This window comes from Pseudophryne corroboree, chromosome 6, assembly GCF_028390025.1.
Source record: "Pseudophryne corroboree isolate aPseCor3 chromosome 6, aPseCor3.hap2, whole genome shotgun sequence".
Lineage (NCBI taxonomy): Eukaryota > Metazoa > Chordata > Amphibia > Anura > Myobatrachidae > Pseudophryne > Pseudophryne corroboree.
In genome coordinates this window covers 82,514,471-82,542,081 of record NC_086449.1, presented here as the reverse complement: position 1 = coordinate 82,542,081, position 27,611 = coordinate 82,514,471, and the positions used below count along the sequence as shown (strand labels likewise).

At 48.1% G+C, this 27,611-nt stretch overlaps 1 protein-coding gene across 6 annotated transcripts in view; it reads right to left on the bottom strand.

The window, feature by feature from the left end:
• Window positions 1-27,611, bottom strand: part of LOC134936364 (3',5'-cyclic-AMP phosphodiesterase 4B-like) — a 943,065-nt gene that overhangs the window by 280,411 nt on the left and 635,043 nt on the right. For all 6 annotated transcript variants that reach the window (XM_063931373.1, XM_063931372.1, XM_063931376.1 and 3 more), the window contains one exon: window positions 3,289-3,515. In XM_063931373.1, coding sequence (XP_063787443.1) covers window positions 3,289-3,515 — 227 coding nt within the window. The remainder of the gene's footprint in view (window positions 1-3,288; window positions 3,516-27,611) is intronic.

Here is a 27,611-nt window from a genome sequence, read left to right as displayed (position 1 = left end):
GAGTGCATGTCCCGGCAGGATGTAGCCATGATGAGGGTGGCTACATCTCTATATATGTAGATTTAATTTAAAATATGAATTATAATATTTATTATCTTAATAATGACTGATGCATACATTAATTATAATATACCAGGTTATCTTCAAGACCCTGCTGAGGGTCTCAAATAGAGGGCACTCACCAATCCATTTCCATAGATAAAAAGTTTTATTTAGACCATTGAAGTCATCACATACATGTCGACGTTTCGGCTTCGCAGAGCCTTTCTCAAGACCACCACAGGAGACATCTGTTCAGCACGCCAGAGAGCAGCATACTTAATTATAATATAAACATAATTTGTTGACCATTGTAGGTATTGTCGCACGGTGAAGACCTTCTCTTGCTGTCCGATTGGAGTCAAGTGAGGTAAGCTTACATGTTTTAATGCTGTTGCCCACTGCCTCTCCGCAACACCACCCTCTGCCCGTCATCTACTGCTACCTCTCCCTGGCCGTCACCCTCTCCCCATCACCTCTCACCTGGCACAGTCTCCCTGTCACCCACTGATTCTCTCCATCTCCCCATCACCCACTGACTCTCACCATCTCCCCGTCACCCTCTACCTGTCACCCACTGACTCTCACCATCTCCCCATCACCTCTCTTCTGTCATCCTCTCCCTGTCACCCGATAACTCTCACCCTTTCCCCATCACCCTCTAACTGTCAGCACTAAGGGGTCTATTTATTAAGCCTTGGATGGAGATAAAGTCGCTGGAGATAAAGCACCACCCAATCAACTCCTACCTGTCATTTTTCAAACACAGCCTGTGACATGGCAGTTAGGAGCCGATTGGCTGGTACTTTATCTCCAGCGACTTTATCTCCATCCAAGGCTTAGTAAATAGACCCCTTTCTCTCAATATCACCCCATCACCTCTCTCTCCTGTCACCCACTGAATCTCAGCCTTTCCCTGTCACCCACTGACTCTCAACCTCTCTCCGTCACCTCTCTCCTGTCACCCACGCCTTGTCACCCACTGACTCTCAACCTCTCTCCGTCACCTCTCTCCTGTCACCCTCGCCTTGTCACCCACTGACTCTCACCATCTCCCCATCACCTCGCTTTTGTCACTCTCTCCCGGTCACCAGCTGAATCTCACACTTTTTCCTTGTCACCCTCTCCCTGTCCTCCACTAACTCTCAATATCTCCCCGTCACCTTTCTCTCCTGTCATCCACTGACTCTCAGCCTTTCCCCGTCACTCACTGACTCTCGCCCACTCCCTGTCACCCTCTCCCTGTCACCCACTGACTCTCCCCATCTCCCCATCCCCTCCCTCCTGTCACCCACTGACTCTCATACTCTCCTCGTCACCTTTCTCTCCTGTCACCCACTGACTCTCACGATCTGCATCATACTGCATTGCTCATTACATTTCAAACAAGAGGACATACAGATGTGTCTCTTCTCAGCTTAAAGGCTACTTGCAGCAAACGCAACTCGTTTGCGCAATTAGCATGTGCATGCACCCGCAATCCGTAGGATCGCATGTGCGTACGTTCCCGTGAACGGAAGGCAGCTTGCCGCAGCTAAGCACAATTGCTATGTTGCTGCTCGTGAGTAGGATGAGAGTGGCCACATATGTATTTGTAGGAGGGCGCAAAATTTATACTTTGCAGGAGGGCGCCGAACACCCTAGCACCGGCCCTGATCTCAGGCTGTTTGTACAGGAGAACCCAGCAACAGTATGTAGAGCACTGGACCATCAGCTCTTCAGGTGACACAAGCATTTAGAGGAAGCATTGAGCATGAAAAAACAATGTATTGTACAGCGCATGAGAGTGTCACAGGCACACTATACAGCTCTGTGATTGATCAGCCCCATTAAATCCTACCAGCCTTGAAACAGAACTAATGTATCTTCCCTGCTCCTACAGCTGTGATACTGTATCTGATATATGCTCACTGAAGCACAATCATCACTCTCCCATAATGGGGCAGATATAGTAATCCTTGGAGAGTGATAAAGTGGTGAGAGATAAAGTGCCAACAAATTAGCTCCTGCAATTTTATTTTAATAAAGCCTGTAACAGGGCGGTAAGGAGCTTATTGGTTTGTAGTTTTATCTCTCTCCACTTTATATCTCTGAAAGGCTTTGTGTGGATCTCCCCCAGAATCACTGTGGCCTGTTCAGACGGCAGCACATGCACTCTTTTGGACAACCCAATTCGTTTAGCTGACGATTATTGCACAGTACATGGTGCCATCCTGGCAGATCACAAAACAATCAGCTGGATCCCAGTTGATCCGTCCGCACTGTTAATGGCCTTCACGGCTGCCATCAGGGGGGGACTGTGGGGACTGGTGTCCTGGGCCCGTACAGAGAGGGGGGCCCATCCCGGGCTCTTACTGCCAATACCTGTAGAGCAGCACCAGTCTGTGAATCAACAGCAGGCTGATGAGCAGGGAGGACTTCTTAAAACAAGCCTTCCCTTCTGTGAACCGTTCCTGTAGGTCTGCAACGCTCCACCCATGGCCGGACTGGCCATCTGGCACATCTGGCACATGCCTGAAGGGCCGATGGGCAGGTGGGCCGAACCGGTCACTCAGAGAGCCGGGAAGGCCGCGCGCAGCGCAGCCTCTGGCTCTCTGGTTCCATGGTCTCCATGGAAATGGGGGCGTGCCGCGAGTCCACGCCCCCGGACTCGCGGCGCGCCCCCGCCAACAGCAACCATTGCCATGGTAATGGGGGCGTGCCACGAGTCCACGCCCCCATGACTCGCGGCTTGCCTCCATACATCATGCGGAACACCCCCAGTGACGGGCGCGCGCACGTTCACGTATGCCAGGGCCGAATTAAGGCCCCAGTCCGTTGTTGACTCCACCTATATGTAACATCACAATGTATGACATCACATAGGAGTGGAGCAGTGCTAACAAATTTTCTTGGGGGGAGGGAGGAGCCATGCTTATTTTGTCAGTCCCGGGCCCCTCAATATCTGATGGCAGCCCTGATGGCCTTATCCAAGGAGCTCCTTCAGCAAGTAAGAAAACTGGCCTGTCTAATACGAGAGGGGCAGCCTGCCACACAATGTTATCCGGATTAGTCTGTGTCATTTAGTCAAACACATGCGCGGCATGCTTAACAGCTACGTTACAATATAACGCCTCCTGTTCACTAATGTCGTTTTTTTAAATATTTGATATATTGATATAACACAATAGATCAGTTGTTTATGAATACAAAGCGCCCTCAGTAGGCATCGTTCGTTATTGACAAATATAAAATGAATTAGTCAACTACCTGTCAGAATCAACGTGAGTGATGGAGATCCGAGGGGGAATCCGCAATGGGAGGGTGGTTGGTCTCTGCATGCTGTCATAGTCAGGGGAGCGAGCTCTCTCACCGGGTCTCCATGGTGGAACCTGGAGGGTAGAGGAAAGTCGTCTCCTTCCCCTGCGGAGATCTGCACCCAGGGTGCTAGATGACGTGTAGGATCTGCTGTACCTCCCTGGTTCATCCCTGGATTTCTGCAGAAAGAGAAAAACATGGTTACTTAAGGTGAGCTATGGAGGATTCCAATGGGCTGATCTCATAAAATAAATTATATATTAAAATTCCACTTTAGATGTGTTCACGCATGCATTTGAAAGTGATAAATTGCTTAAGCATATTCATTTTCAACCCTGTTGACTTGGATATTACTGTATGCTAGGCTCAATTCAGGAGCTGTGGCAAAGCTATTGTACGCATATCGGTCGATGTTTTCTTACTGCGCATGTGTGTGAGCCACAGAGCTCACATGAAGCAAGTGAACTGCGACTGCGGTCACATCGAAGAATAAGTCGCAAAGTGAGTGACAGGAAGACAGCCTTTGGGGGTGGTAACGGACAGTGGTCGGGTAAACGCAGACACGTCATGGCCGTTCAGACACTGTTTTCTAGGCATGCATAAATTAGCAGTTGCGATCTTACTTCTACTGGAGAGCCCTTGGTGTCCTGGGAGAGCAGCTCAGCCTGCGCGTCCTCAGACATAGCTGCCTACCCTCCCGCATTGTGTAGAAGACTCCCTGAATAGACCAGCAATCTCCCTGACTGCACCTTACCCCCATTATGTAGATGTTACATTATTGGGGAAAAAGAGAAATCAGAGATACATAAATTCAAATGTGATCATCAGTGGCATTTCCCTGCATTGGTTATAAGGCACAATGATCCCTATGGCTACATGGATTTTAAATAATGTTTCTCGTGGCCACTTATTATGGAACCTCTTGTAAAACACAATGGGAGTCATTCAGATCCAGGCGCATCAGCGGACTGCAGCACAATTTGCCGGTGGCACACACATTGCGGTTGCAATGCTGCCGCAATGTGATTGACAGCGCCGGCGTTGTGGAGGCAGAGTTACGGCGGTATGGGGGCGGTGCTGGTAAAACTGGTCCGGGACCGGTTTCGGGACAGCTGTATCACACGCAGCTGCTCCGATAAAAATAATGCCCACTGACCGCCTGACAGCGCGGCCAGGGGTCAACCTTAGATCCGATGCGTCCACAATTAGATTGCGGACGCATCGGGAGGCAACCTCAGACATGCTGTGCGGGCCTGCCGCCCCCATCATGTGCAGAGATGAACAAAGATCTGGCTGCGTATGCCGTGATCTGCGTTCATCTCTGAATACCCCCTTTGAATAAATCCTGAAAAATATTAGTGTCTTTGGGGCTCATTTACATTTGGATGTAAGTCATTTTTATGACGCGCTTCTCAGATGAGGCAATACATGTCCACTCTGATAGGTGTTACTTTTACAATCTTCCTGAAATACTTTTTTAAAAGTATGCTTCAGAGGCACTCAAGACTCTCCGACATGACCCGATTTGTAACGATGGTACCGATGTATCAGCAATTATACTCCATTGGACGGAAATTGTGTGATAGCAGTGGGGGTCCCTACGTTCAGGTTAGTTTCTGCCCATATTAGCATATAGGAGAGGGATGTAATGCCGCCCAAGTTTGCCGGCCGTACCTGGATGGTTTTTTTAAGCGGCAATCACAAAACCATGCATTGTAAGTAAATGACCCTTTAAAAAAAAAGCCTGCGATCACACGGCATCCCGCACGGCTGCCAAACTTGGGCGGCATTACATCCCACCCATAATTGCAATTGCGTGCGGCAAAAGATAGCAACAACAGCTCCAAGAACAACCGCACCTGAATGAGCCTCATAGTCACCATATAAGAATGCATATAACAATTTTATAGCAACTAAATACATGTTAAATACAGTATTATGAATATTGCCGGCTTAAAGTGTAGACCAAAGGCGGAGTAATAGCGAGGTAACATTGTAGGCAGGTGGCCACTTGATGGAATTTATACATTTATAAAGAGAAAAAAATATTTCATGTAGCACAAAATCATACATTTGTACAGGTAATAGTAGAGAAATAGCTGTTATATTGGCTTCCTCTCCTATTTATTATTCATTACCAGTTATTTATATAGTGCACACATATTCCGCAGTGCTTTACAGAGAATATCTGGGCATTCACATCAGTCCCTGCCCCAGTGGAGCTTGCAATCCATATTCCCTATCACACATACACGCACACACATTCACACTAAGATTAATTTGTAGGGAGCCAATTAACCTACCAGTATATTTTTGGATTGTGGGAGGAAACCGGAGTACCCGGAGGAAACCCATGCAAGTACGGGGAGAATATACAAACTCCACACAGTTACAGTAGAGTCATGGTGGGAATCAAACCCATGACCTCAGTGCTGTGAGGCAGTAATGCTAACTATTACACCATCCGTACTGCCCTCTCCTGACTTTTACTGTCCTCGTGCCCCTTTGCAGTCAGCATGTTGGTGTTTGTATGTATGTGTCACTATATAAACAAATGATAACATTACATTTCATTGTCAGAAAAAAGTCTTATTATCACATAAAAAGCTAAGGGGTAAGGGAGGGAGTGTCGGGGGAAGTGAAGCTTGCATCACAGTGATTCTGAGTCTACTTATGGGCCCTCATTCCGAGTTGTTCGCTCGGAGATTTTCATCGCATCGCAGTGAGAATTCTCTTAGTGCGCATGCGCAATGTTCGCACTGCGACTGCGCCAAGTAACTTTACTATGAAGAAAGTAAGTTTACTCACGGCTTTTTCATCGCTCCGACGTTCGCATTGTGATTGACAGGAAATGGGTGTTACTGGGCGGATGCACGGCGTTTTAGGGGCGTGTGGCTGGAAACGCTACCGTTTCCGGAGAAAACGCAGGAGTGGCCGGGGAAACGGTGGGTGTGCCTGGGCGAACGCTGGGTGTGTTTATGACGTCAGCCAGGACCGAAAAGCACTGAACTGATCGCACAGGCAGAGTAAGTCTGAAGCTACTCAAAAACTACTAACTCGTTTGTAATCGCAATATTGCGCATACATCGGTCGCACATTTAAGAAGCTAAGATTCACTCCCAGTAGGCGGCGGCTTAGCGTGTGTAACTCTGCTACATTCGCCTTGCGAGCGATCAACTCGGAATGAGGGCCATTAGCTGTAATGGCAACGAGCTGAGGGCAAGGCTGGGCTTCATACATTTCCCAAACAGCAAATCCTATATCCGCTTCCTCAGCTTAGGTTGCGTCGGCAGTGCATTTGTGGCAGTGGACTGAATCGCGGCAGTCACGGTATATGGAATGCCGGTGATAAAGCCGTAACAGCCAGTAATTGTGTGTGTCCTCTGAAGAGCGCTATCGCCGGTGCACTTCTCAGAATGACTTGTGCAGTGATTGAAGTTTAATTAGAAGCAAGTTACGGGAATACAGAAACGCTCACTGAGGTGGAAAATGAAGTACTTGTTTAAGTAAAAGGCCAATCCTTTGTGCTCACTATTATTTAATTACAAAAGCACAGTCAGGAGCCCAGATACAGCAGCCATACCCGCACAACAATGATCACATGTAAGTGCTTTCTTAAAGGGATAATGGGCATGATTCACAAGTGCACGCATTGTCTTTGTCAGACGCAGTGGAGCGATTTTCTGCCCCTGTGCCTGAGCTACACAAATATTGATTGGCAATAGCGCATGTACAAAGTGATTGACAGGTAGTCAGAATTTGCGGGAGGTAACGGGGGGGTGGCTAGAGAAACACAGACACGCCGGAACCAATTTCTGCTCAGTATGAGACAGCACAGGGTTGCTCAGAGGTCCAATGCTGCAACCAATATGTGTCTGATGTTCCTGCTTATGTACATGAGCAGCGGATGTCCGACCCTGGGCTGTGGGCGTCACTGTGTCCAAGATGGCGGATGATCCATTAGCATATTTTTCCAAGTGACCTGTGAGTGAAATTGCAGCTGCATACACCTCTGAATCAGGCCCACTGGAGGCAGCCATTTTGGCCATGTAGCACGTGACAGACAATTGTACCACTAGTTCCTACCAAATGATACGATTGCATTATCCTGCTCAAAAATGTCTGCTCTACTGCATATTGATTAGGGGCAACCTTTAAGTAAGATTGTTGTTTTTTTTTATTCTTTTCTTGCCTTGATAAATCCAAGGCATTAATATGTTAATTGCTTGTAGAATCTATAATGTACATGTATGGTATATGTGGATGGCGGAAGTTGCATCATTGCCATCAACATTGTTATACAGAAAGGCCTCTGCAGCATACTTGCCAACTTTTTGTGTCTCCTCTCCAGGAGAAGCCTGGAGAGGAAACAAACACTGCTGTAGGGTTGGCCATCCAACCATAACCCCTTATCCCCAACAATTTTGCTTTTCAATTCAAGTGCCTGCAGTATTCTGTAAGCATCTGCTTCACTATGGCGATCAACAAGTTGCCGGGGTGAACACTCAGGGCTGCAGGCTTAGATATCAGGACCAGCTGCTTCTCCCATGGGCAGCTTCAGTGCTGAAAGTTCGGTGGTATGGGGTGGTACAGAGTGCCATTAAGAAATATGGTGGTGATACGCAGTACCACCAGCCCACCACTGGGGCATAATTTCTAAGGGGCATTTTTGTAAATGGTGTCAGTGGCATAACTGTGTGTGGCATAATGTGTAATGGGTGTTACGGTGTCTGGCATAATGTGTAATGGGCATTACGGTGCCTTGCATAATGTGTAATAAGCATTATGGTGTGTGGCATAATGTGCAATAAGCATTACGGTGTGTGGCATAATGTTTAATAAGCATTACGGTGTGTGGCATAATGTGTAATGGGCATTACAGTGTGTGGCATAATGTGTAATGGGTGTTACGGTGTCTGGCATAATGTGTAATGGGCACTACGGTGCCTGGCATAATGTGTTTTAAGCATTATGGTGTGTGGCATAATGTGTAATAAGCATTACGGTGTGTGGCATAATGTTTAATAAGCATTACGGTGTGTGGCATAATGTGTAATGGGCATTACAGTGTGTGGCATAATGTGTAATGGGCATTACGGTGTGGCATAATGTGTAATGGACATTACGGTGTCTGGCATAATGTGTAATAAGCATTAAGGTGTGTGGCATAATGTGTAATAAGCATTACGGTGTGTGGCATAATGTATAATAAGGGGTGTAGTATGGCTGACCGGCGGTCAGGAGACTGCCGGCCAGTATACTGATGCCGGGATCCCGGCGGGGAGGGCGAGTGCAGCAAGCTCCTTGCGGGCTCACTGCGCTCGCCATGCTGCGGGCTCGGTCGCCACGGGTTCTATTCCAACTCTAAGGGTGTCGTGGACACCCACAAGTGGAAATAGTCCCTGTGGGTCGGCCGGCCGACCATCGGGATAGTGAGGTGTTGGCAGTGGTGCAAGTAGAAAAAATGTCTTACGGGTACTGTGTGCGCGCGCCGTCGGCGCGCGCGCGCAAAAAAATGGGTGTGGCCAAATGCCACACGGGGCGTGGCCAATGAAAATGGGGGCGTGATACACATATGGGGGAGGGGCAGATACACGTATGACCCCAATAGTGCCAGATACACGTTGCCCCACAGTGCCAGATATACATTGCCCCACAGTGCCAGATACACATTGACTAACAGTGCCAGATATACATTGCCCCACAGTGCCAGATACACATTGACTAACAGTGCCAGATACACATTGCCCCACAGTGCCAGATACAGAAATGCCCCCAGAGTGCCAGATATACATTGCCTCGCAGTGTCAGATACACGTTGCCCCACAGTGCCAGATATACATTGCCCCACAGTGCCAGATACACATTGCCCCACAGTGCCAGATACACAAATGCTCCCACTGTGTCAGATATACATTGCCCCCCGTGCCAGATACAGAAATGCCCCTACAGTGCCAGATATGCCCCCAGTGCCAGATATCCCCCAGTACCAGGTATACATGCCCCCCCAGTGCCAGGTATACATGCCCCCCTGTGCCAGATATCCCCCAGTGCCAGGTATACATGCCCCCCTGTGCCAGATATCCCCCAGTGCCAGGTATACATGCCCCCCTGTGCCAGATATCCCCCAGTGCCAGGTATATATGCCCCCCAGTGCCAGATATCCCCCAGTGCCAGGTATATATGCCCCCCCAGTGCCAGATATCCCCCAGTGCCAGATAGAAATGCCCCCCCAGTGCCAGATATCCCCCAGTGCCAGGTATACATGCCCCCCTGTGCCAGATATCCCCCAGTGCCAGGTATACATGCCCCCCAGTGCCAGATATCCCCCAGTGCCAGGTATATATGCCCCCCCCAGTGCCAGATATCCCCCAGTGCCAGATAGAAATGCCCCCCCCAGTGCCAGATATCCCCCAGTGCCAGGTATACATGCCCCCCTGTGCCAGATATCCCCCAGTGCCAGGTATATATGCCCCCCAGTGCCAGATATCCCCCAGTGCCAGGTATATATGCCCCCCCAGTGCCAGATATCCCCCAGTGCCAGATAGAAATGCCCCCCCAGTGCCAGATATCCCCCAGTCCCAGGTATAACAAGCCCCCCCTCACCCCCTTCCCTGCTCACCGCTGCCGCTGGCCGCTGCCGTCCTGTGTGAGGGAAGGAGAGCGCAGCCTGTGCCTCTCCTTCCCCTCAGTCTCCGGCGGGTGTCTCACAGTTTAATTCAGCGCCGATCCGTGAGCCAATCAGAGCTCGCACCGCGAGCTCTGATTGGCTCACGGATCGGCGCTGAATTAAACTGTGAGACACCCGCTGGAGACTGAGGGGAAGGAGAGGCACAGGCTGCGCTCTCCTTCCCTCACATCAGCGGCGGTGCGAGGAGCGGCGCCCCGTCGGTGTGGGTACGGCGTACCCACGGCTAAATTCTTACGGGTACGCCGTACCCACCCGTACCCGCCCACTTGCACCACTGGGTGTTGGGATGTTGGTGGCAGTCACGTGACCGTCGGGACCACCGGTCACATGAATACCACCCATAATAAGCACTACGGTGTGTGGCATAATGTGTAATAAGCATTACGGTTTGTGGCATAATGTGTAATGGGAATTACGGTGTCTGGCATGTGTAATAAGCATTATAGTGTGTGGCATAATGTGTAATAAGCATCATGGTATGTGGCATAATATGTAATAAGCATTACGGTATGTGGCATAATATGTAATAAGCATTACGGTGTGTGGCATAATGTGTTATAAGCATTACGGTGTGTGGCATAATGTGTAATGGGAATTACGGTGTCTGGCATGTGTAATAAGCATTATATAGTGTGTCATAATGTGTAATAAGCATCATGGTATGTGGCATAATATGTAATAAGCATTACGGTATGTGGCATAATATGTAATAAGCATTACGGTGTGTGGCATAATGTGTTATAAGCATTATGGTGTGTGGCATAATGTGTAAGGGGCATTAGGGTGTGTGGCATAATGTGGCCATACCCCTATTGTCATGTAGCCACTCCCCTAGTTTCGTGCGACCATGTTCCCTCATGACACGTGACCATGCTCATTTCTACTATGAGTACCACTAAGAAAAAAAATTCTACTTGCACCACTGGGCAGCTGTAAGTGGTTTGCTCACGTGTTAGTAGCCCCAAACATCTTTTTGTGTTGCTAGTATTACAATGTTTGTTTGGATTTGCAAGGAAAAATGTCACATGTACAGTAGGTTCCTAATTGTGCCGAGGCAAATTAAAGGGATAACTATTTTCCTGGCTTTCATTAAAAACCTAATGATTAATACATTAATACCTCCTTCAGAGAACATACTGTACCTTTCTATTACATCATTGAAACTGGTACATAAACTACAAAATCAACAGTAACATCTGGGTGATCGCAGCACATTCATGGTTTCCCAAAAAACTAAGCAAGTTCTAAATACAAACACCGAGCTCTGGTATGTTATTGCTTTCACAATTTGTTTTAGTTCTTTTAAAGGAAACAAATGGCTATGTGAGACGGCCATTACGTTGGATTTGTATTACTCAGTGTTGCCAAGTATATAGTCATGGAACAAGTTCTTCTTTCAGGAGATGCACAGAGACAGAATTATTGGGTGAGTAGATATTTCTGTCTTTTATCCAAAATATCTAAAATATTAGGGTAAATTTACTAAATATCAGTTTTGGTTCTATATAAAATCAATGGAAATTGCAGAGACTTGACGTCGGATTGCAGGCTAAAAAAAAACAGCTTTATAATACATAGGTTTTGCCTGTCATTTAAAAGTCGATGTCGACACCAGTTGGATTTTAAACCCTTATTCTGCCGCAGATCTGATGGCAAACCTACCTTTAATCTGTCAAATGTTGTTACAGTAAAATGTTAATCAATGGTTGAAAACAGAGACTCAGAACAAAAGTGCCCCCTTGGGCTGACTGCTGTAAGATCGCAGCCGCAGTCAGCCCAACCCCTCAGTCTCTGTATTGTTCTGCTCCTTCTCTTTGGGTGGGATGTACTCAAGTAAAAATGCAGGAAAAACCCTGTTTTCTGGGGGTGGGGGTTTCCACATTTTCATATGTACTTACCTCCGTCCACCGGGTCTCTGCCGGGCAGGGTAACGCCAGTTTTTGCTGGCGTTACCAGCATCCTCAGCTCACCCTCCTAGCATCCTCAGCTGGCGACGCAGGTCTGCGCATGTTCAGATGGACTCCCGAGTCATAAACCCGAAAGTCCAGCAGCTGCAGCGCATGAAGGCAGGGCCGTCTTAACAGCAGTATGGGCCCCTGGGCACAGCAATACACTGGGGCCCCTACTCATCCTCCAGCAGTAGGGGTGGGGGGTGCTATCAGCGGCAGCTTTGATGTCCCGCGGGTGGTAGGGGGTGTTCTATCTTCCGCTCAGCATGTAGGACCTGGAGCTGTAATTTCTGCTTATTACTCCTTTACTGAACAGATGGGGCGGGAGGGAGAACACTAAACTGTAGAAGGAGGCATTGGGCTGAATGAAGGGGCCCCAGTACATGACTTCCAGGGTAGTATGGGGTGTTTAATACATAAGGGAGGGGTAGATAGTGGAGTGGGCTTAATTTTCATCATTTTCTGGTGAGAGGGCAGCTTACTTGACTGCAGATATCTCAAGTTCCTTAGATTTGAATGGGATAAAAAAAAAACTAGAAAGTCCAACCTGTTAGGAGGTACTGGGACTTGCATATCACAGTTCAGGAACCAGAGCAATCCACCAACAAATATATAAAACTGCATATTAGGCAGGTGGAGCTGGAGCAGGGACTGGCTGCTGGAAGGCTGATATCTCTGGTTCTGGGCATAGTAGAGACAAGCTGCCAGTGTCCACCGAAAGTGGAGAGTTCCAGCTTTTGAAATGTACCCTCAGAAAAACTCTAAGTTATACAGAGCCCGAGATATCTGGCTGGGAAGAGCAATTAACAGACTCGGATGGGGACCACTGCTTTGAAGTCCGATATCTCTGGTTCCCCAGGGCCGAGTTTCAAAAATCTGGTACCCCTGGAAAGAGGGGACTCTCAGCTATCAGCCTAGGGCCCTTATACTCCTGGGGCCCTTGGGCAAGAGCCCATTGAGCCCATACGAAAAGACGGCCCTGCATGAAGGACAGCTCTGATCACAAAAGCTGTCCTTCACAACACTAATCGCATATGCTAGTGCATATGTGAATAGTGTTGGAGGAATGTGTGGCGGGGTGGACCGCAACGGGTTGGTACATCCCGCACCTTGGGGATCATTCCGAGTTGATCGCTAGCTGCCGTTGTTCGCAGCGCAGCGATCAGGCTAAAAATTGGCACTTCTGCGCATGCGTATGCGGCACAATGCACACGCGCGATGTACTTTCTCAACAGCCGATGCAGTTTCACACAAGATCTAGCGACGCTTTTCAATCGCACTGCTGGCCGCAGAGTGATTGACAGGAAGTGGGTGTTTCTGGGTGGTAACTGACCGTTTTCGGGGAGTGTGTGTAAAAACGCAGGCGTGTCAGATACAAACGTGGGCGTGTCTGGAGAAATGCAGGCGTGGCTGGCCGAACGCAGGGCGTGTTTGTGACGTCAAAACAGGAACTAAACAGTCTGAAGTGATCGAAAGCTAGGAGTAAGTCTCGAGCTGCTCAGAAACTGCACAATCTTTTTTTGTAGCACTGCTGCGATCCTTTCGGTCGCACTTCTGCTAAGCTAAGATACACTCCCAGAGGGCGGCGGCTTAGCGTTTGCACGGCTGCTAAAAGCAGCTAGCGAGTGAACAACTCGGAATGAGGGCCCTTGTCCGTGAACTGGGCTACATGGGCTCATTGGAGCTTCATTGTGGCTGGTTCCTTCCTCACCGGCTGTAGGGGCATCAGAACTGTGGAGGCAAGGGAGCAGCTCACTTCTCATATATATTTCATAGGGGCGCCATTTACTGTATTAGCGAAGGTGCAGGAGTTGTAATAAATAACATGTGTCGTTTAATGCAGGGGCTGTGCAGACTATTGTGACTTTGCCCTCAGAGGCTTTTCTGAGGTTGGTGACACCCAGTGCTCCCCCGTTGTGTGCCCCAAAGGCGCATGTGCCCAAATGAGGTGTGACCTCAAGGGGAGGGTGTATCTTTGCAACACGCACCAGTTATCATCATTCTGGTTGTATGCCCAGTATTCTTAAAGATGCTGGGCTGCCCCAGAGACTCTCCCTGCAGCCGAATACTGTGGCAGGGGCCAGGTGCTGTATGACCACATCACGGTGCAGCACCCAGCTCTTGGACACTGAAGAGCCGATATTCTGGTGTCACCCCCTTGGAGGGTGAAATCTGGTGCGGTCCCCTAGAGAAACCAGTGAATGCACTGCTCCTGCCTCCTTCATAATTTCTGCTGCCTCCCCATGCACTGTATTTCCTGCTCCCTGTAGCTGCTTCCTCTTCTCTGGTCTGTGGCCAGTGACTGACCGTCACAGGCTTCTTATGTGGACCAGCAGCCCCAGTGACGCCTTGGGACTGCCAGATGAAGACAGGAGCTGTGCAGCCTAGAAAGCAGTCATCTACTGTAGATGATGCACCTGCTACATAGGTGAGTGTACATGCGTTAGATCTGCAGTTTTTTCCCTAGCCCACCACTCCCCATATTTGATTGTGTTATGAGTATAATTTGGCCAATTCCCGTAAAGTATGTTTTCATTGTTCTAGTGTTTCTTTCTATCTTCTCTCTGTTCATGGTGTGTCTGTTGCCCACTTTCCCCGTTGCTTTAATTTTTTCAGACTCTCTCTCTCTCCGTCTGGTGCATCAGTGTCCGTTGCCCACTTTACCCTTTGTCTTAGGCTTTTCTAGTGTTTCTCTCTTCCTTTGATGTAGTGCAGAGAGGTAGTATAGTGATGTTTTACAGTGTAGTGTAGCTTATAGAGGGGTCAGTGATGTAGTGTACAATATAAAGGGTGCAGTGATGTAATTTATGGTATAGAGGGTGCAGTGATGTAGTGTAGGGTATAGAGGGGTCAGTGATGTAGTGTATGGTATAGAGGGTGCCGTGATGTAGTGTAGGCTATAGAGCAGTGGTGGCCAACCCGTGGCTCTCGAGCCGCATGTGGCTCTTTCTCCCTCCCGCATTTGTGGCTCAGCTCCTGGCTCCCTACTCCCGCCACTCTGTTCCTGAGTGCAGCAGCAGCGTTTCTAAGAGCACCAGCTCATGAGCCAATCAGAGCTCGCAGACCGGCAGAAGTGACCCCTGATTGGCTGCTGGATTGCGATCTTTCATTGGCTCATGAGCCGACGCCATATTTAATATGTGCGAGAGACTAACTGAGGGGCAGGAGAGGTGTGCGCTGCGCTCTCCTACCCTCAGGCTCAGAGGTAGAGATGAGCGCCTGAAATTTTTCGGGTTTTGTGTTTTGGTTTTGGGTTCGGTTCCGCGGCCGTGTTTTGGGTTCGAACGCGTTTTGGCAAAACCTCACCGAATTTTTTTTGTCGGATTCGGGTGTGTTTTGGATTCGGGTGTTTTTTTCAAAAAACACTAAAAAACAGCTTAAATCATAGAATTTGGGGGTCATTTTGATCCCAAAGTATTATTAACCTCAAAAACCATAATTTACACTCATTTTCAGTCTATTCTGAATACCTCACACCTCACAATATTATTTTTAGTCCTAAAATTTGCACCGAGGTCGCTGTGTGAGTAAGATAAGCGACCCTAGTGGCCGACACAAACACCGGGCCCATCTAGGAGTGGCACTGCAGTGTCACGCAGGATGTCCCTTCCAAAAAACCCTCCCCAAACAGCACATGACGCAAAGAAAAAAAGAGGCGCAATGAGGTAGCTGTGTGAGTAAGATTAGCGACCCTAGTGGCCGACACAAACACCGGGCCCATCTAGGAGTGGCACTGCAGTGTCACGCAGGATGGCCCTTCCAAAAAACCCTCCCCAAACAGCACATGACGCAAAGAAAAAAAGAGGCGCAATGAGGTAGCTGTGTGAGTAAGATTAGCGACCCTAGTGGCCGACACAAACACCGGGCCCATCTAGGAGTGGCACTGCAGTGTCACGCAGGATGTCCCTTCCAAAAAACCCTCCCCAAACAGCACATGACGCAAAGAAAAAAAGAGGCGCAATGAGGTAGCTGTGTGAGTAAGATTAGCGACCCTAGTGGCCGACACAAACACCGGGCCCATCTAGGAGTGGCACTGCAGTGTCACGCAGGATGTCCCTTCCAAAAAACCCTTCCCAAACAGCACATGACGCAAAGAAAAAAAGAGGCGCAATGAGGTAGCTGACTGTGTGAGTAAGATTAGCGACCCTAGTGGCCGACACAAACACGGGCCCATTTAGGAGTGGCACTGCAGTGTCACGCAGGATGTCCCTTCCAAAAAACCCTCCCCAATCAGCACATGATGCAAAGAAAAAGAAAAGAAAAAAGAGGTGCAAGATGGAATTGTCCTTGGGCCCTCCCACCCACCCTTATGTTGTATAAACAAAACAGGACATGCACACTTTAACCAACCCATCATTTCAGTGACAGGGTCTGCCACACGACTGTGACTGATATGACGGGTTGGTTTGGACCCCCCCCAAAAAAGAAGCAATTAATCTCTCCTTGCACAAACTGGCTCTACAGAGGCAAGATGTCCACCTCATCATCACCCTCCGATATATCACCGTGTACATCCCCCTCCTCACAGATTATCAATTCGTCCCCACTGGAATCCACCATCTCAGCTCCCTGTGTACTTTGTGGAGGCAATTGCTGCTGGTCAATGTCTCCGCGGAGGAATTGATTATAATTCATTTTAATGAACATCATCTTCTCCACATTTTCTGGATGTAACCTCGTACGCCGATTGCTGACAAGGTGAGCGGCGGCACTAAACACTCTTTCGGAGTACACACTTGTGGCAGGGCAACTTAGGTAGAATAAAGCCAGTTTGTGCAAGGGCCTCCAAATTGCCTCTTTTTCCTGCCAGTATAAGTACGGACTGTGTGACGTGCCTACTTGGATGCGGTCACTCATATAATCCTCCACCATTCTATCAATGTTGAGAGAATCATATGCAGTGACAGTAGACGACATGTCCGTAATCATTGTCAGGTCCTTCAGTCCGGACCAGATGTCAGCATCAGCAGTCGCTCCAGACTGCCCTGCATCACCGCCAGCGGGTGGGCTCGGAATTCTGAGCCTTTTCCTCGCACCCCCAGTTGCGGGAGAATGTGAAGGAGGAGATGTTGACAGGTCGCGTTCCGCTTGACTTGACAATTTTGTCACCAGCAGGTCTTTCAACCCCAGCAGACTTGTGTCTGCCGGAAAGAGAGATCCAAGGTAGGCTTTAAATCTAGGATCGAGCACGGTGGCCAAAATGTAGTGCTCTGATTTCAACAGATTGACCACCCGTGAATCCTTGTTAAGCGAATTAAGGGCTCCATCCACAAGTCCCACATGCCTAGCGGAATCGCTCCGTGTTAGCTCCTCCTTCAATGTCTCCAGCTTCTTCTGCAAAAGCCTGATGAGGGGAATGACCTGACTCAGGCTGGCAGTGTCTGAACTGACTTCACGTGTGGCAAGTTCAAAGGGCATCAGAACCTTGCACAACGTTGAAATCATTCTCCACTGCGCCTGAGACAGGTGCATTCCACCTACTATATCGTGCTCAATTGTATAGGCTTGAATGGCCTTTTGCTGCTCCTCCAACCTCTGAAGCATATAGAGGGTTGAATTCCACCTCGTTACCACTTCTTGCTTCAGATGATGGCAGGGCAGGTTCAGTAGTTTTTGGTGGTGCTCCAGTCTTCTGTACGTGGTGCCTGTACGCCGAAAGTGTCCCGCAATTCTTCTGGCCACCGACAGCATCTCTTGCACGCCCCTGTCGTTTTTTTAAAAATTCTGCACCACCAAATTCAAGGTATGTGCAAAACATGGGACGTGCTGGAATTTGCCCATATTTAATGCACACACAATATTGCTGGCGTTGTCCGATGCCACAAATCCACAGGAGAGTCCAATTGGGGTAAGCCATTCCGCGATGATCTTCCTCAGTTGCCGTAAGAGGTTTTCAGCTGTGTGCGTATTCTGGAAACCGGTGATACAAAGCGTAGCCTGCCTAGGAAAGAGTTGGCGTTTGCGAGATGCTGCTACTGGTGCCGCCGCTGCTGTTCTTGCGGCGGGAGTCCATACATCTACCCAGTGGGCTGTCACAGTCATATAGTCCTGACCCTGCCCTGCTCCACTTGTCCACATGTCCGTGGTTAAGTGGACATTGGGTACAGCTGCATTTTTTAGGACACTGGTGACTCTTTTTCTGAGGTCTGTGTACATTTTCGGTATCGCCTGCCTAGAGAAATGGAACCTAGATGGTATTTGGTACCGGGGACACAGTACCTCCAACAAGTCTCTAGTTGGCTCTGCAGTAATGATGGATACCGGAACCACGTTTCTCACCACCCAGGATGTCAAGGCCTCAGTTATCCGCTTTGCAGTAGGATGACTGCTGTGATATTTCATCTTCCTCGCAAAGGACTGTTGGACAGTCAATTGCTTGGTGGAAGTAGTAAAAGTGGTCTTACGACTTCCCCTCTGGGATGACCATCGACTCCCAGCAGCAACAACAGCAGCGCCAGCAGCAGTAGGCGTTACACGCAAGGATGCATCGGAGGAATCCCAGGCAGGAGAGGACTCGTCAGAATTGCCAGTGACATGGCCTGCAGGACTATTGGCATTCCTGGGGAAGGAGGAAATTGACACTGAGGGAGTTGGTGGGGTGGTTTGCGTGAGCTTGGTTACAAGAGGAAGGGATTTACTGGTCAGTGGACTGCTTCCGCTGTCGGCCCAAGTTTTTGAACTTGTCACTGACTTATTATGAATGCGCTGCAGGTGACGTATAAGGGAGGATGTTCCGAGGTGGTTAACGTCCTTACCCCTACTTATTACAGCTTGACAAAGGGAACACACGGCTTGACACCTGTTGTCCGCATTTCTGGTGAAATACTTCCACACCGAAGAGCTGATTTTTTTGGTATTTTCACCAGGCATGTCAACGGCCATATTCCTACCACGGACAACAGGTGTCTCCCCGGGTGCCTGACTTAAACAAACCACCTCACCATCAGAATCCTCCTGGTCAATTTCCTCCCCAGCGCCAGCAACACCCATATCCTCCTCATCCTGGTGTACTTCAACACTGACATCTTCAATCTGACTATCAGGAACTGGACTGCGGGTGCTCCTTCCATCACTTGCAGGGGGCGTGCAAATGGTGGAAGGCGCATGCTCTTCACGTCCAGTGTTGGGAAGGTCAGGCATCGCAACCGACACAATTGGAGTCGGACTCTCCTTGTGGATTTGGGATTTCGAAGAACGCACAGTTCTTTGCGGTGCTACTGCTTTTGCCAGCTTTAGTCTTTTCATTTTTCTAGCGAGAGGCTGAGTGCTTCCATCCTCATGTGAAGCTGAACCACTAGCCATGAACATAGGCCAGGGCCTCAGCCGTTCCTTGCCACTCCGTGTGGTAAATGGCATATTGGCAAGTTTACGCTTCTCCTCCGACAATTTTATTTTAGGTTTTGGAGTCCTTTTTTTACTGATATTTGGTGTTTTGGATTTGACATGCTCTGTACTATGACATTGGGCATCGGCCTTGGCAGACGACGTTGCTGGCATTTCATCGTCTCGGCCATGACTAGTGGCAGCAGCTTCAGCACGAGGTGGAAGTGGATCTTGATCTTTCCCTAATTTTGGAACCTCAACATTTTTGTTCTCCATATTTTAATAGGCACAACTAAAAGGCACCTCAGGTAAACAATGGAGATGGATGGATTGGATACTAGTATACAATTATGGACGGGCTGCCGAGTGCCGACACAGAGGTAGCCACAGCCGTGAACTACCGCACTGTACTGTGTCTGCTGCTAATATATAGACTGGTTGATAAAGAGATAGTATACTCGTAACTAGTATGTATGTATAAAGAAAGAAAAAAAAAACCACGGTTAGGTGGTATATACAATTATGGACGGGCTGCCGAGTGCCGACACAGAGGTAGCCACAGCCGTGAACTACCGCACTGTACTGTGTCTGCTGCTAATATAGACTGGTTGATAAAGAGATAGTATACTCGTAACTAGTATGTATGTATAAAGAAAGAAAAAAAAACCACGGTTAGGTGGTATATACAATTATGGACGGGCTGCCGAGTGCCGACACAGAGGTAGCCACAGCCGTGAACTACCGCACTGTACTGTGTCTGCTGCTAATATAGACTGGTTGATAAAGAGATAGTATACTCGTAACTAGTATGACTATAAAGAAAGAAAGAAAAACCACGGTTAGGTGGTATATACAATTATGGACGGGCTGCCGAGTGCCGACACAGAGGTAGCCACAGCCGTGAACTACCGCACTGTACTGTGTCTGCTGCTAATATAGACTGGTTGATAAAGAGATAGTATACTCGTAACTAGTATGACTATAAAGAAAGAAAAAAAAACCACGGTTAGGTGGTATATACAATTATGGACGGGCTGCCGAGTGCCGACACAGAGGTAGCCACAGCCGTGAACTACCGCACTGTACTGTGTCTGCTGCTAATATAGACTGGTTGATAAAGAGATAGTATACTCGTAACTAGTATGTATGTATAAAGAAAGAAAAAAAAACCACGGTTAGGTGGTATATACAATTATGGACGGGCTGCCGAGTGCCGACACAGAGGTAGCCACAGCCGTGAACTACCGCACTGTACTGTGTCTGCTGCTAATATATAGACTGGTTGATAAAGAGATAGTATACTCGTAACTAGTATGTATGTATAAAGAAAGAAAAAAAAACCACGGTTAGGTGGTATATACAATTATGGACGGGCTGCCGAGTGCCGACACAGAGGTAGCCACAGCCGTGAACTACCGCACTGTACTGTGTCTGCTGCTAATATATAGACTGGTTGATAAAGAGATAGTATACTCGTAACTAGTATGTATGTATAAAGAAAGAAAAAAAAACCACGGTTAGGTGGTATATACAATTATGGACGGGCTGCCGAGTGCCGACACAGAGGTAGCCACAGCCGTGAACTACCGCACTGTACTGTGTCTGCTGCTAATATAGACTGGTTGATAAAGAGATAGTATACTCGTAACTAGTATGTATGTATAAAGAAAGAAAAAAAAACCACGGTTAGGTGGTATATACAATTATGGACGGGCTGCCGAGTGCCGACACAGAGGTAGCCACAGCCGTGAACTACCGCACTGTACTGTGTCTGCTGCTAATATAGACTGGTTGATAAAGAGATAGTATACTCGTAACTAGTATGACTATAAAGAAAGAAAAAAAAAACACGGTTAGGTGGTATATACAATTATGGACGGGCTGCCGAGTGCCGACACAGAGGTAGCCACAGCCGTGAACTACCGCACTGTACTGTGTCTGCTGCTAATATAGACTGGTTGATAAAGAGATAGTATACTACTAATATTATATATACTGGTGGTCAGGTCACTGGTCACTAGTCACACTGGCAGTGGCACTCCTGCAGCAAAAGTGTGCACTGTTTAATTTTAATATAATATTATGTACTCCTGGCTCCTGCTATAACCTATAACTGGCACTGCAGTGCTCCCCAGTCTCCCCCACAATTATAAGCTGTGTGAGCTGAGCACAGTCAGATATATATATACATTGATGCAGCACACTGGGCTGAGCAGTGCACACAGATATGGTATGTGACTGAGTCACTGTGTGTATCGTTTTTTTCAGGCAGAGAACGGATATATTAAATAAAACAAACAACTGCACTGTCTGGTGGTCACTGTGGTCGTCATTCACTAAACTCTGCACTCTCTTCTACAGTATCACAGCCTCAGGTCAATCTCTCTCTCTCTCTCTCTCAACCCTAATCTAAATGGAGAGGACGCCAGCCACGTCCTCTCCCTATCAATCTCAATGCACGTGTGAAAATGGCGGCGACGCGCGGCTCCTTATATAGAATCCGAGTCTCGCGATAGAATCCGAGCCTCGCGAGAATCCGACAGCGTCATGATGACGTTCGGGCGCGCTCGGGTTAACCGAGCAAGGCGGGAAGATCCGAGTCGCTCGGACCCGTGAAAAAAAACATGAAGTTCGGGCGGGTTCGGATTCAGAGAAACCGAACCCGCTCATCTCTACTCAGAGGTGCCCCAGACCAGCACGCAGCAGCTGCCCAGACTAGCCCACAGCAGCTGCCCAGGCAAGTCCGCAGCAGCTGCCCAGACCAGCCCAGTGACTGTGGTGGTGAGCATTATTGGGGGCATTATATGTATGTGGTACTGGGGGCATTATGTGTATGTAGCACTGTACTGGGGCATTATATGTATGTGGCATTATACTGGGGAATTATATGTATGTGGCACTGTACTGGGGGCATTATATGTATGTGGCACTGTACTGGGGGCATTATGGGTATGTGGCACTTTACTGCGGGCATTATGTGTATCTGGATTTTTCAATGTTTTTTTATGTGGATGTGGTTTTTAAAATGTATTTTTATGTGGATCTGGCTTGTTTCCGTGTATTTTATGTGAACGTGGCTTTTTCATTTTTTTTTATATTGCTCTGGCTTTTTCTTTCACTTTAACTGTTGCCTCCACAGCGTGACTAAAAACGGGGGTGTGACACAAGGTCATACTTCTACAAACGTCATACCAAAGGTGTGTGCACAAATATGAGGTGTGGTTTTGTGACAACTAGGCGCACGCATGATAATGGCTCTTTCACTTGACTACAGATCTTGTCTTGCTCTTTGCCTCTGACGGGTTGGCCACCCGATATACAGTATACAAGATGATGTCTGTCTCTCAGTACAGTAGTTAACCAGGCTGACCAGCCCACAATCCAAAAATATACTGGTAGGTTAATTGTATCCCAACAAAATTAACCCTAGCATGAGTGTGTGTGTGTGTGTGTGTGTGTGTGTGTGTGTGTGTGTGTGTGTGTGTGTGTGTGTGTGTGTGTGTGTAGATGTGGTAGGGAATATAGAGTGTAAGCTCCACTGGGGCAGGGACTGATGCGAATGACCAAATATTCTCTGTAAAGCGCTGCAGAATATGTGTGCGCTATATAAATAACTGGTAATAATAATAGTACTACACTGTAGTTGCCATTATGGCAGGGGGGCCCCAAGTTGTTTGTCCCCTGTTATAGTGTCAGCCATTTTGCTGGTTCAGCGTGGTGCTGGTTATTGCGATATAGAGGGAACCACAGAAATGGGGGGGGGCTGGATGATGAGACAGAAGGGGAGTTGGCTTGAGGAGACACAAGGGAGAGCTGGCTGATTAGACACACAAGAAGGTGTCTGTGGGCTGTGAGGCTGGAGCTGGAGAAACAAAAGATGATGTTGGCTGGTGAGACAGAAGTGGGGCTGGCTGATGGGACACAATGGGGGCTATATTATGAGACACAAAGGGGGCTGGCTGATGAGACAGGAGGGGGGCTGGCTGAAACAATACAAACTCCTTTGCACCCCAGCTGTGCTAGTGGGCATGCACTGCTTGGGGAAGGAACATGTGGTTCGGGGTTCGGGGGGGGGGGAGGGAAGGTTGGGGAGCACCACAGTCTATTTCGTCTCCGGGGTGGGGTTTGGGGGCTGCCTATTTAGTCAGTCCAGGGACCTACAATTTCTGGTGGCAGCCATTGTTACTTGTGTATGTAGTAATTTCCAGTCTACAAAGGACACATGCTGTACACCCACTCAGAGCTGGTCTCATCCTACACTTTTAATAAGGCCTGTTTTGCATCTCCATGAAGCGTATTTCTAGGCGCACCTAGAGCAATGTAATAAAATAGGGAATTAAAAATAAAAACACTCCACTTACACTCATGATTGACATTTGGGCAAATGAGGCTCAGGTGGATTAAGGACCTCGTAACAGATGAAGCTTGCATGCAGATGGGAGGAGTTCACACATAAATGTGTTTTTTGGGGGGGGTTATTGTGTTGACATTCTGCATGTCTGGATGTTGGAGGTGAGAGGAGGTTGGACTTTGATGTTTACATCTCCACGCTCCCAGGTTCTAGAGCACCTTGATGTGCTCAGGGAATACCACCAGCATTTGTATTGTGCATAGAGTGCCCTCTGTAAATGACCCTCTGTCATGTCCATAAAGGTACAAAGTCTCACCAATCAGCTAAACATCAACCACATGATTTTGCGCTAAACAGAGACAGCAACATTGTTTCAATAAAGAAATATGTAACAAAATGCACGTTATACACAGGGCCGGTTTAAGGTCTCGCTGCACCCTAGGCAAATCAACCACAACCTCTTGGAGGGGAGATGCAGGTGGCCACTAGGTGGGCTGGGGTGAACTGCATCATTACACATATACAGAGAAAAGGGACAACGCTCAAGAACTTTTAAAGTTTTGGTGACTTTGTTCACAATATACTTACACTAAAAAAGTCCTTGAGTGTCATCTATTCTTTATATACTCTATAATACTGTACTGTATATGGGGCCTGGTGGGGATATTTAATTGGGGTTGGGTACACAATGCCACCGGCCAGAAAAGAGACAGCAACATCCCGAACACCATAATACCGAAATATGAATGAAATTAATTAACATTACCCCTTAGCCTAACCCTCCCTCCCCCCAGCCTAACCCTAACCCTCACTGTCATACTAACATTCAGGATGCTTGTTGTCGGGGTTCTGAATGCAACATCCTGTCCGCCAATATGCCACCTACATCCCTTTAATTGTATATTTACACATACATATATTTGAATGCTCCTTATTGTGTTCCATCCCGCCATCTCTAAGTTCATTACTAACCCGCATACAGAGACATCCTTCAGTTTTTTGCTAGATGAATTCAGTGGTGCCCTCCAGTGGCTGGCGCCCCTAGGCAGCCGCCTAAAGTTGCCTAATGGTAGAGCCGGCCCTGGTTATACATATACAGACAACCTTACTCCATGATGCAATTTTATGTGGCTGAATATAAATGTTACTTAAAATAAACCAGACCCCTGGCTGTGCTGCAAGCTCTACGTATAACATGTGCCTGGCAGTAAGTAATCCTATTGCTCATGTTATTATAACACAAATATGTTCTTTCCAGGGGCGCTGTGCCTCTAAGCATATCATGCGTGGCATTAGCTACTGTAGGTAGGCAGTGTTACACAATAGCGCTCAGCATGCCGTGATCATAGTATCTCCAATGCTCCAATTCAATAGCTGTCAGCTAGCAAAACTCTGCAGAATAAAACCAAAGCAGAAAAGGAATTGTACTATCCGGATGGAAGATGGACAGTAAATAGACAGTCAGTAGGTCGACACCAGATGGTTGAGAGGATCAAAAGGTCGACAGTTAAATGGTCGACATGAACTTAGGTTGACAGGGTCAAAAGTTCGACATGCAAATGGTTGACACAAAAAAGCTTGCCACGTCATTTTTCATGATACTACATGATTTTTCGGGGTAGGGTTATGGTAAGGCACTTGGGGGAGGGTTAGGGATAGGCTGTAGAAGGGAACAGCTAGGGTTAGACACAAGGGGGAGGGTTAGGCACTGGGGGGGGGGGGGTCGGGTTGGATTAGGGTTAAAAAAAGGTGTCAACCTTTTCTGTATCAACCATTTGCATGTCAATCTGTTGACCATTAAACTGTTGATTCTTTTGAGCATGTCGACCACATGGTGTTGCCCTGTTGACTCTCTATATATAAACTGTCTTTTACTCAGCACCCTACTATGCAGTTGATAAATAAATAAATAAATCTACAAAAAGGGGTGGAAATTGTCATCTCTCATGACAGAATTTGTGGGAATGCCCTGAGAATTTGGCCGAGTACCCTGAGACCTTGGTAGGGTGGATTACATCTATTGGATGTCCCTCGTCTCCAGACCCCGTAGTGGCTATTCCCCATGTAGCAATCCCCAGGGTTCTGGGAGAAGATCACATTATTTCTCTATCGTCCTAGTGGATGCTGGGGTTCCTGAAAGGACCATAGGGAATAGCGGCTCCGCAGGAGACAGGGCACAAAAAGTAAAGCTTTTCCAGATCAGGTGGTGTGCACTGGCTCCTCCCCCTATGACCCTCCTCCAGACTCCAGTTAGATTTTTGTGCCCGGCCGAGAAGGGTGCAATCTAGGTGGCTCTCCTAAAGAGCTGCTTAGAAAAAGTTTAGCTTAGGTTTTTTATTTTACAGTGAGTCCTGCTGGCAACAGGATCACTGCAACGAGGGACTGAGGGGAGAAGAAGTGAACTCACCTACGTGCAGGATGGATTGGCTTCTTGGCTACTGGACATCAGCTCCAGAGGGACGATCACAGGTACAGCCTGGATGGTCACCGGAGCCGCGCCGCCGGCCCCCTTGCAGATGCTGAAGTCAGAAGAGGTCCAGAATCGGCGGCTGAAGACTCCTGCAGTCTTCTAAAGGTAGCGCACAGCACTGCAGCTGTGCGCCATTTTCCTCTCAGCACACTTCACACGCAGTCACTGAGGGTGCAGGGCGCTGGGGGGGGGCGCCCTGGGAGGCAAATGTAACCTATATAAAGGCTAAAAATACCTCACATATAGCCCCCAGAGGCTATATGGAGATATTTAACCCCTGCCTGGATTCACTAAATAGCGGGAGACGAGCCCGCCGGAAAAGGGGCGGGGCCTATCTCCTCAGCACACGGCGCCATTTCCTCTCACAGCTCCGCTGGTCAGGACGGCTCCCAGGTCTCTCCCCTGCACTGCACTACAGAAACAGGGTAAAACAGAGAGGGGGGGCAAATTTATGGCGATATTTTGATATATATAAAGCAGCTATAAGGGAGCACTTATTATAAGGCTATCCCTGTTATATATAGCGCTTTTGGTGTGTGCTGGCAAACTCTCCCTCTGTCTCCCCAAAGGGCTAGTGGGTCCTGTCTTCGTTAGGAGCATTCCCTGTGTGTCTGCTGTGTGTCGGTACGTGTGTGTCGACATGTATGAGGACGATATTGGTGTGGAGGCGGAGCAATTGCCAAATATGAGGATGTCACCCCCTAGGGAGTCGACACCAGAATGGATGCCTTTATTTATGGAACTACGGGATAGTGTCAACACGCTAAAGCAGTCGTTTGACGACATGAGACGGCCGGACAATCAATTAGTGCCTGTCCAGGCGACTCAAACACCGTCAGGGGCTGTGAAACGCCCTTTGCCTCAGTCGGTCGACACAGACCCAGACACAGGCACTGACTCCAGTGGTGACGGTGACGAATCAACCGTATTTTCCAGTAGGGCCACACGTTATATGATTTTGGCAATGAAGGAGGCGTTACATTTAGCTGATACTACAGGTACCACTAAACAGGGTATTATGTGGGGTGTGAAAAAACTACCTATAGTTTTTCCTGAATCAGAAGAATTAAATGACGTGTGTAATGAAGCGTGGGTTGCCCCTGATAAAAAGCTGATAATTTCAAAGAAATTATTGGCATTATACCCTTTCCCGCCAGAGGTTAGGGAGCGCTGGGAAACACCTCCTAGGGTGGACAAGGCGCTAACACGCTTATCTAAACAAGTGGCGTTACCCTCTCCTGAGACGGCCGCACTTAAAGATCCATCAGATAGGAGGATGGAAAATATCCAAAAAAGTATATACACACATGCAGGTGTTATACTACGACCAGCTATAGCGACTGCCTGGATGTGCAGTGCTGGGGTAGTTTGGTCAGAGTCCCTGATTGAAAATATTGATACCCTGGACAGGGACAATATTTTACTGTCGTTAGAACAAATAAAGGATGCATTTCTTTATATGCGTGATGCACAGAGGGATATCTGCACACT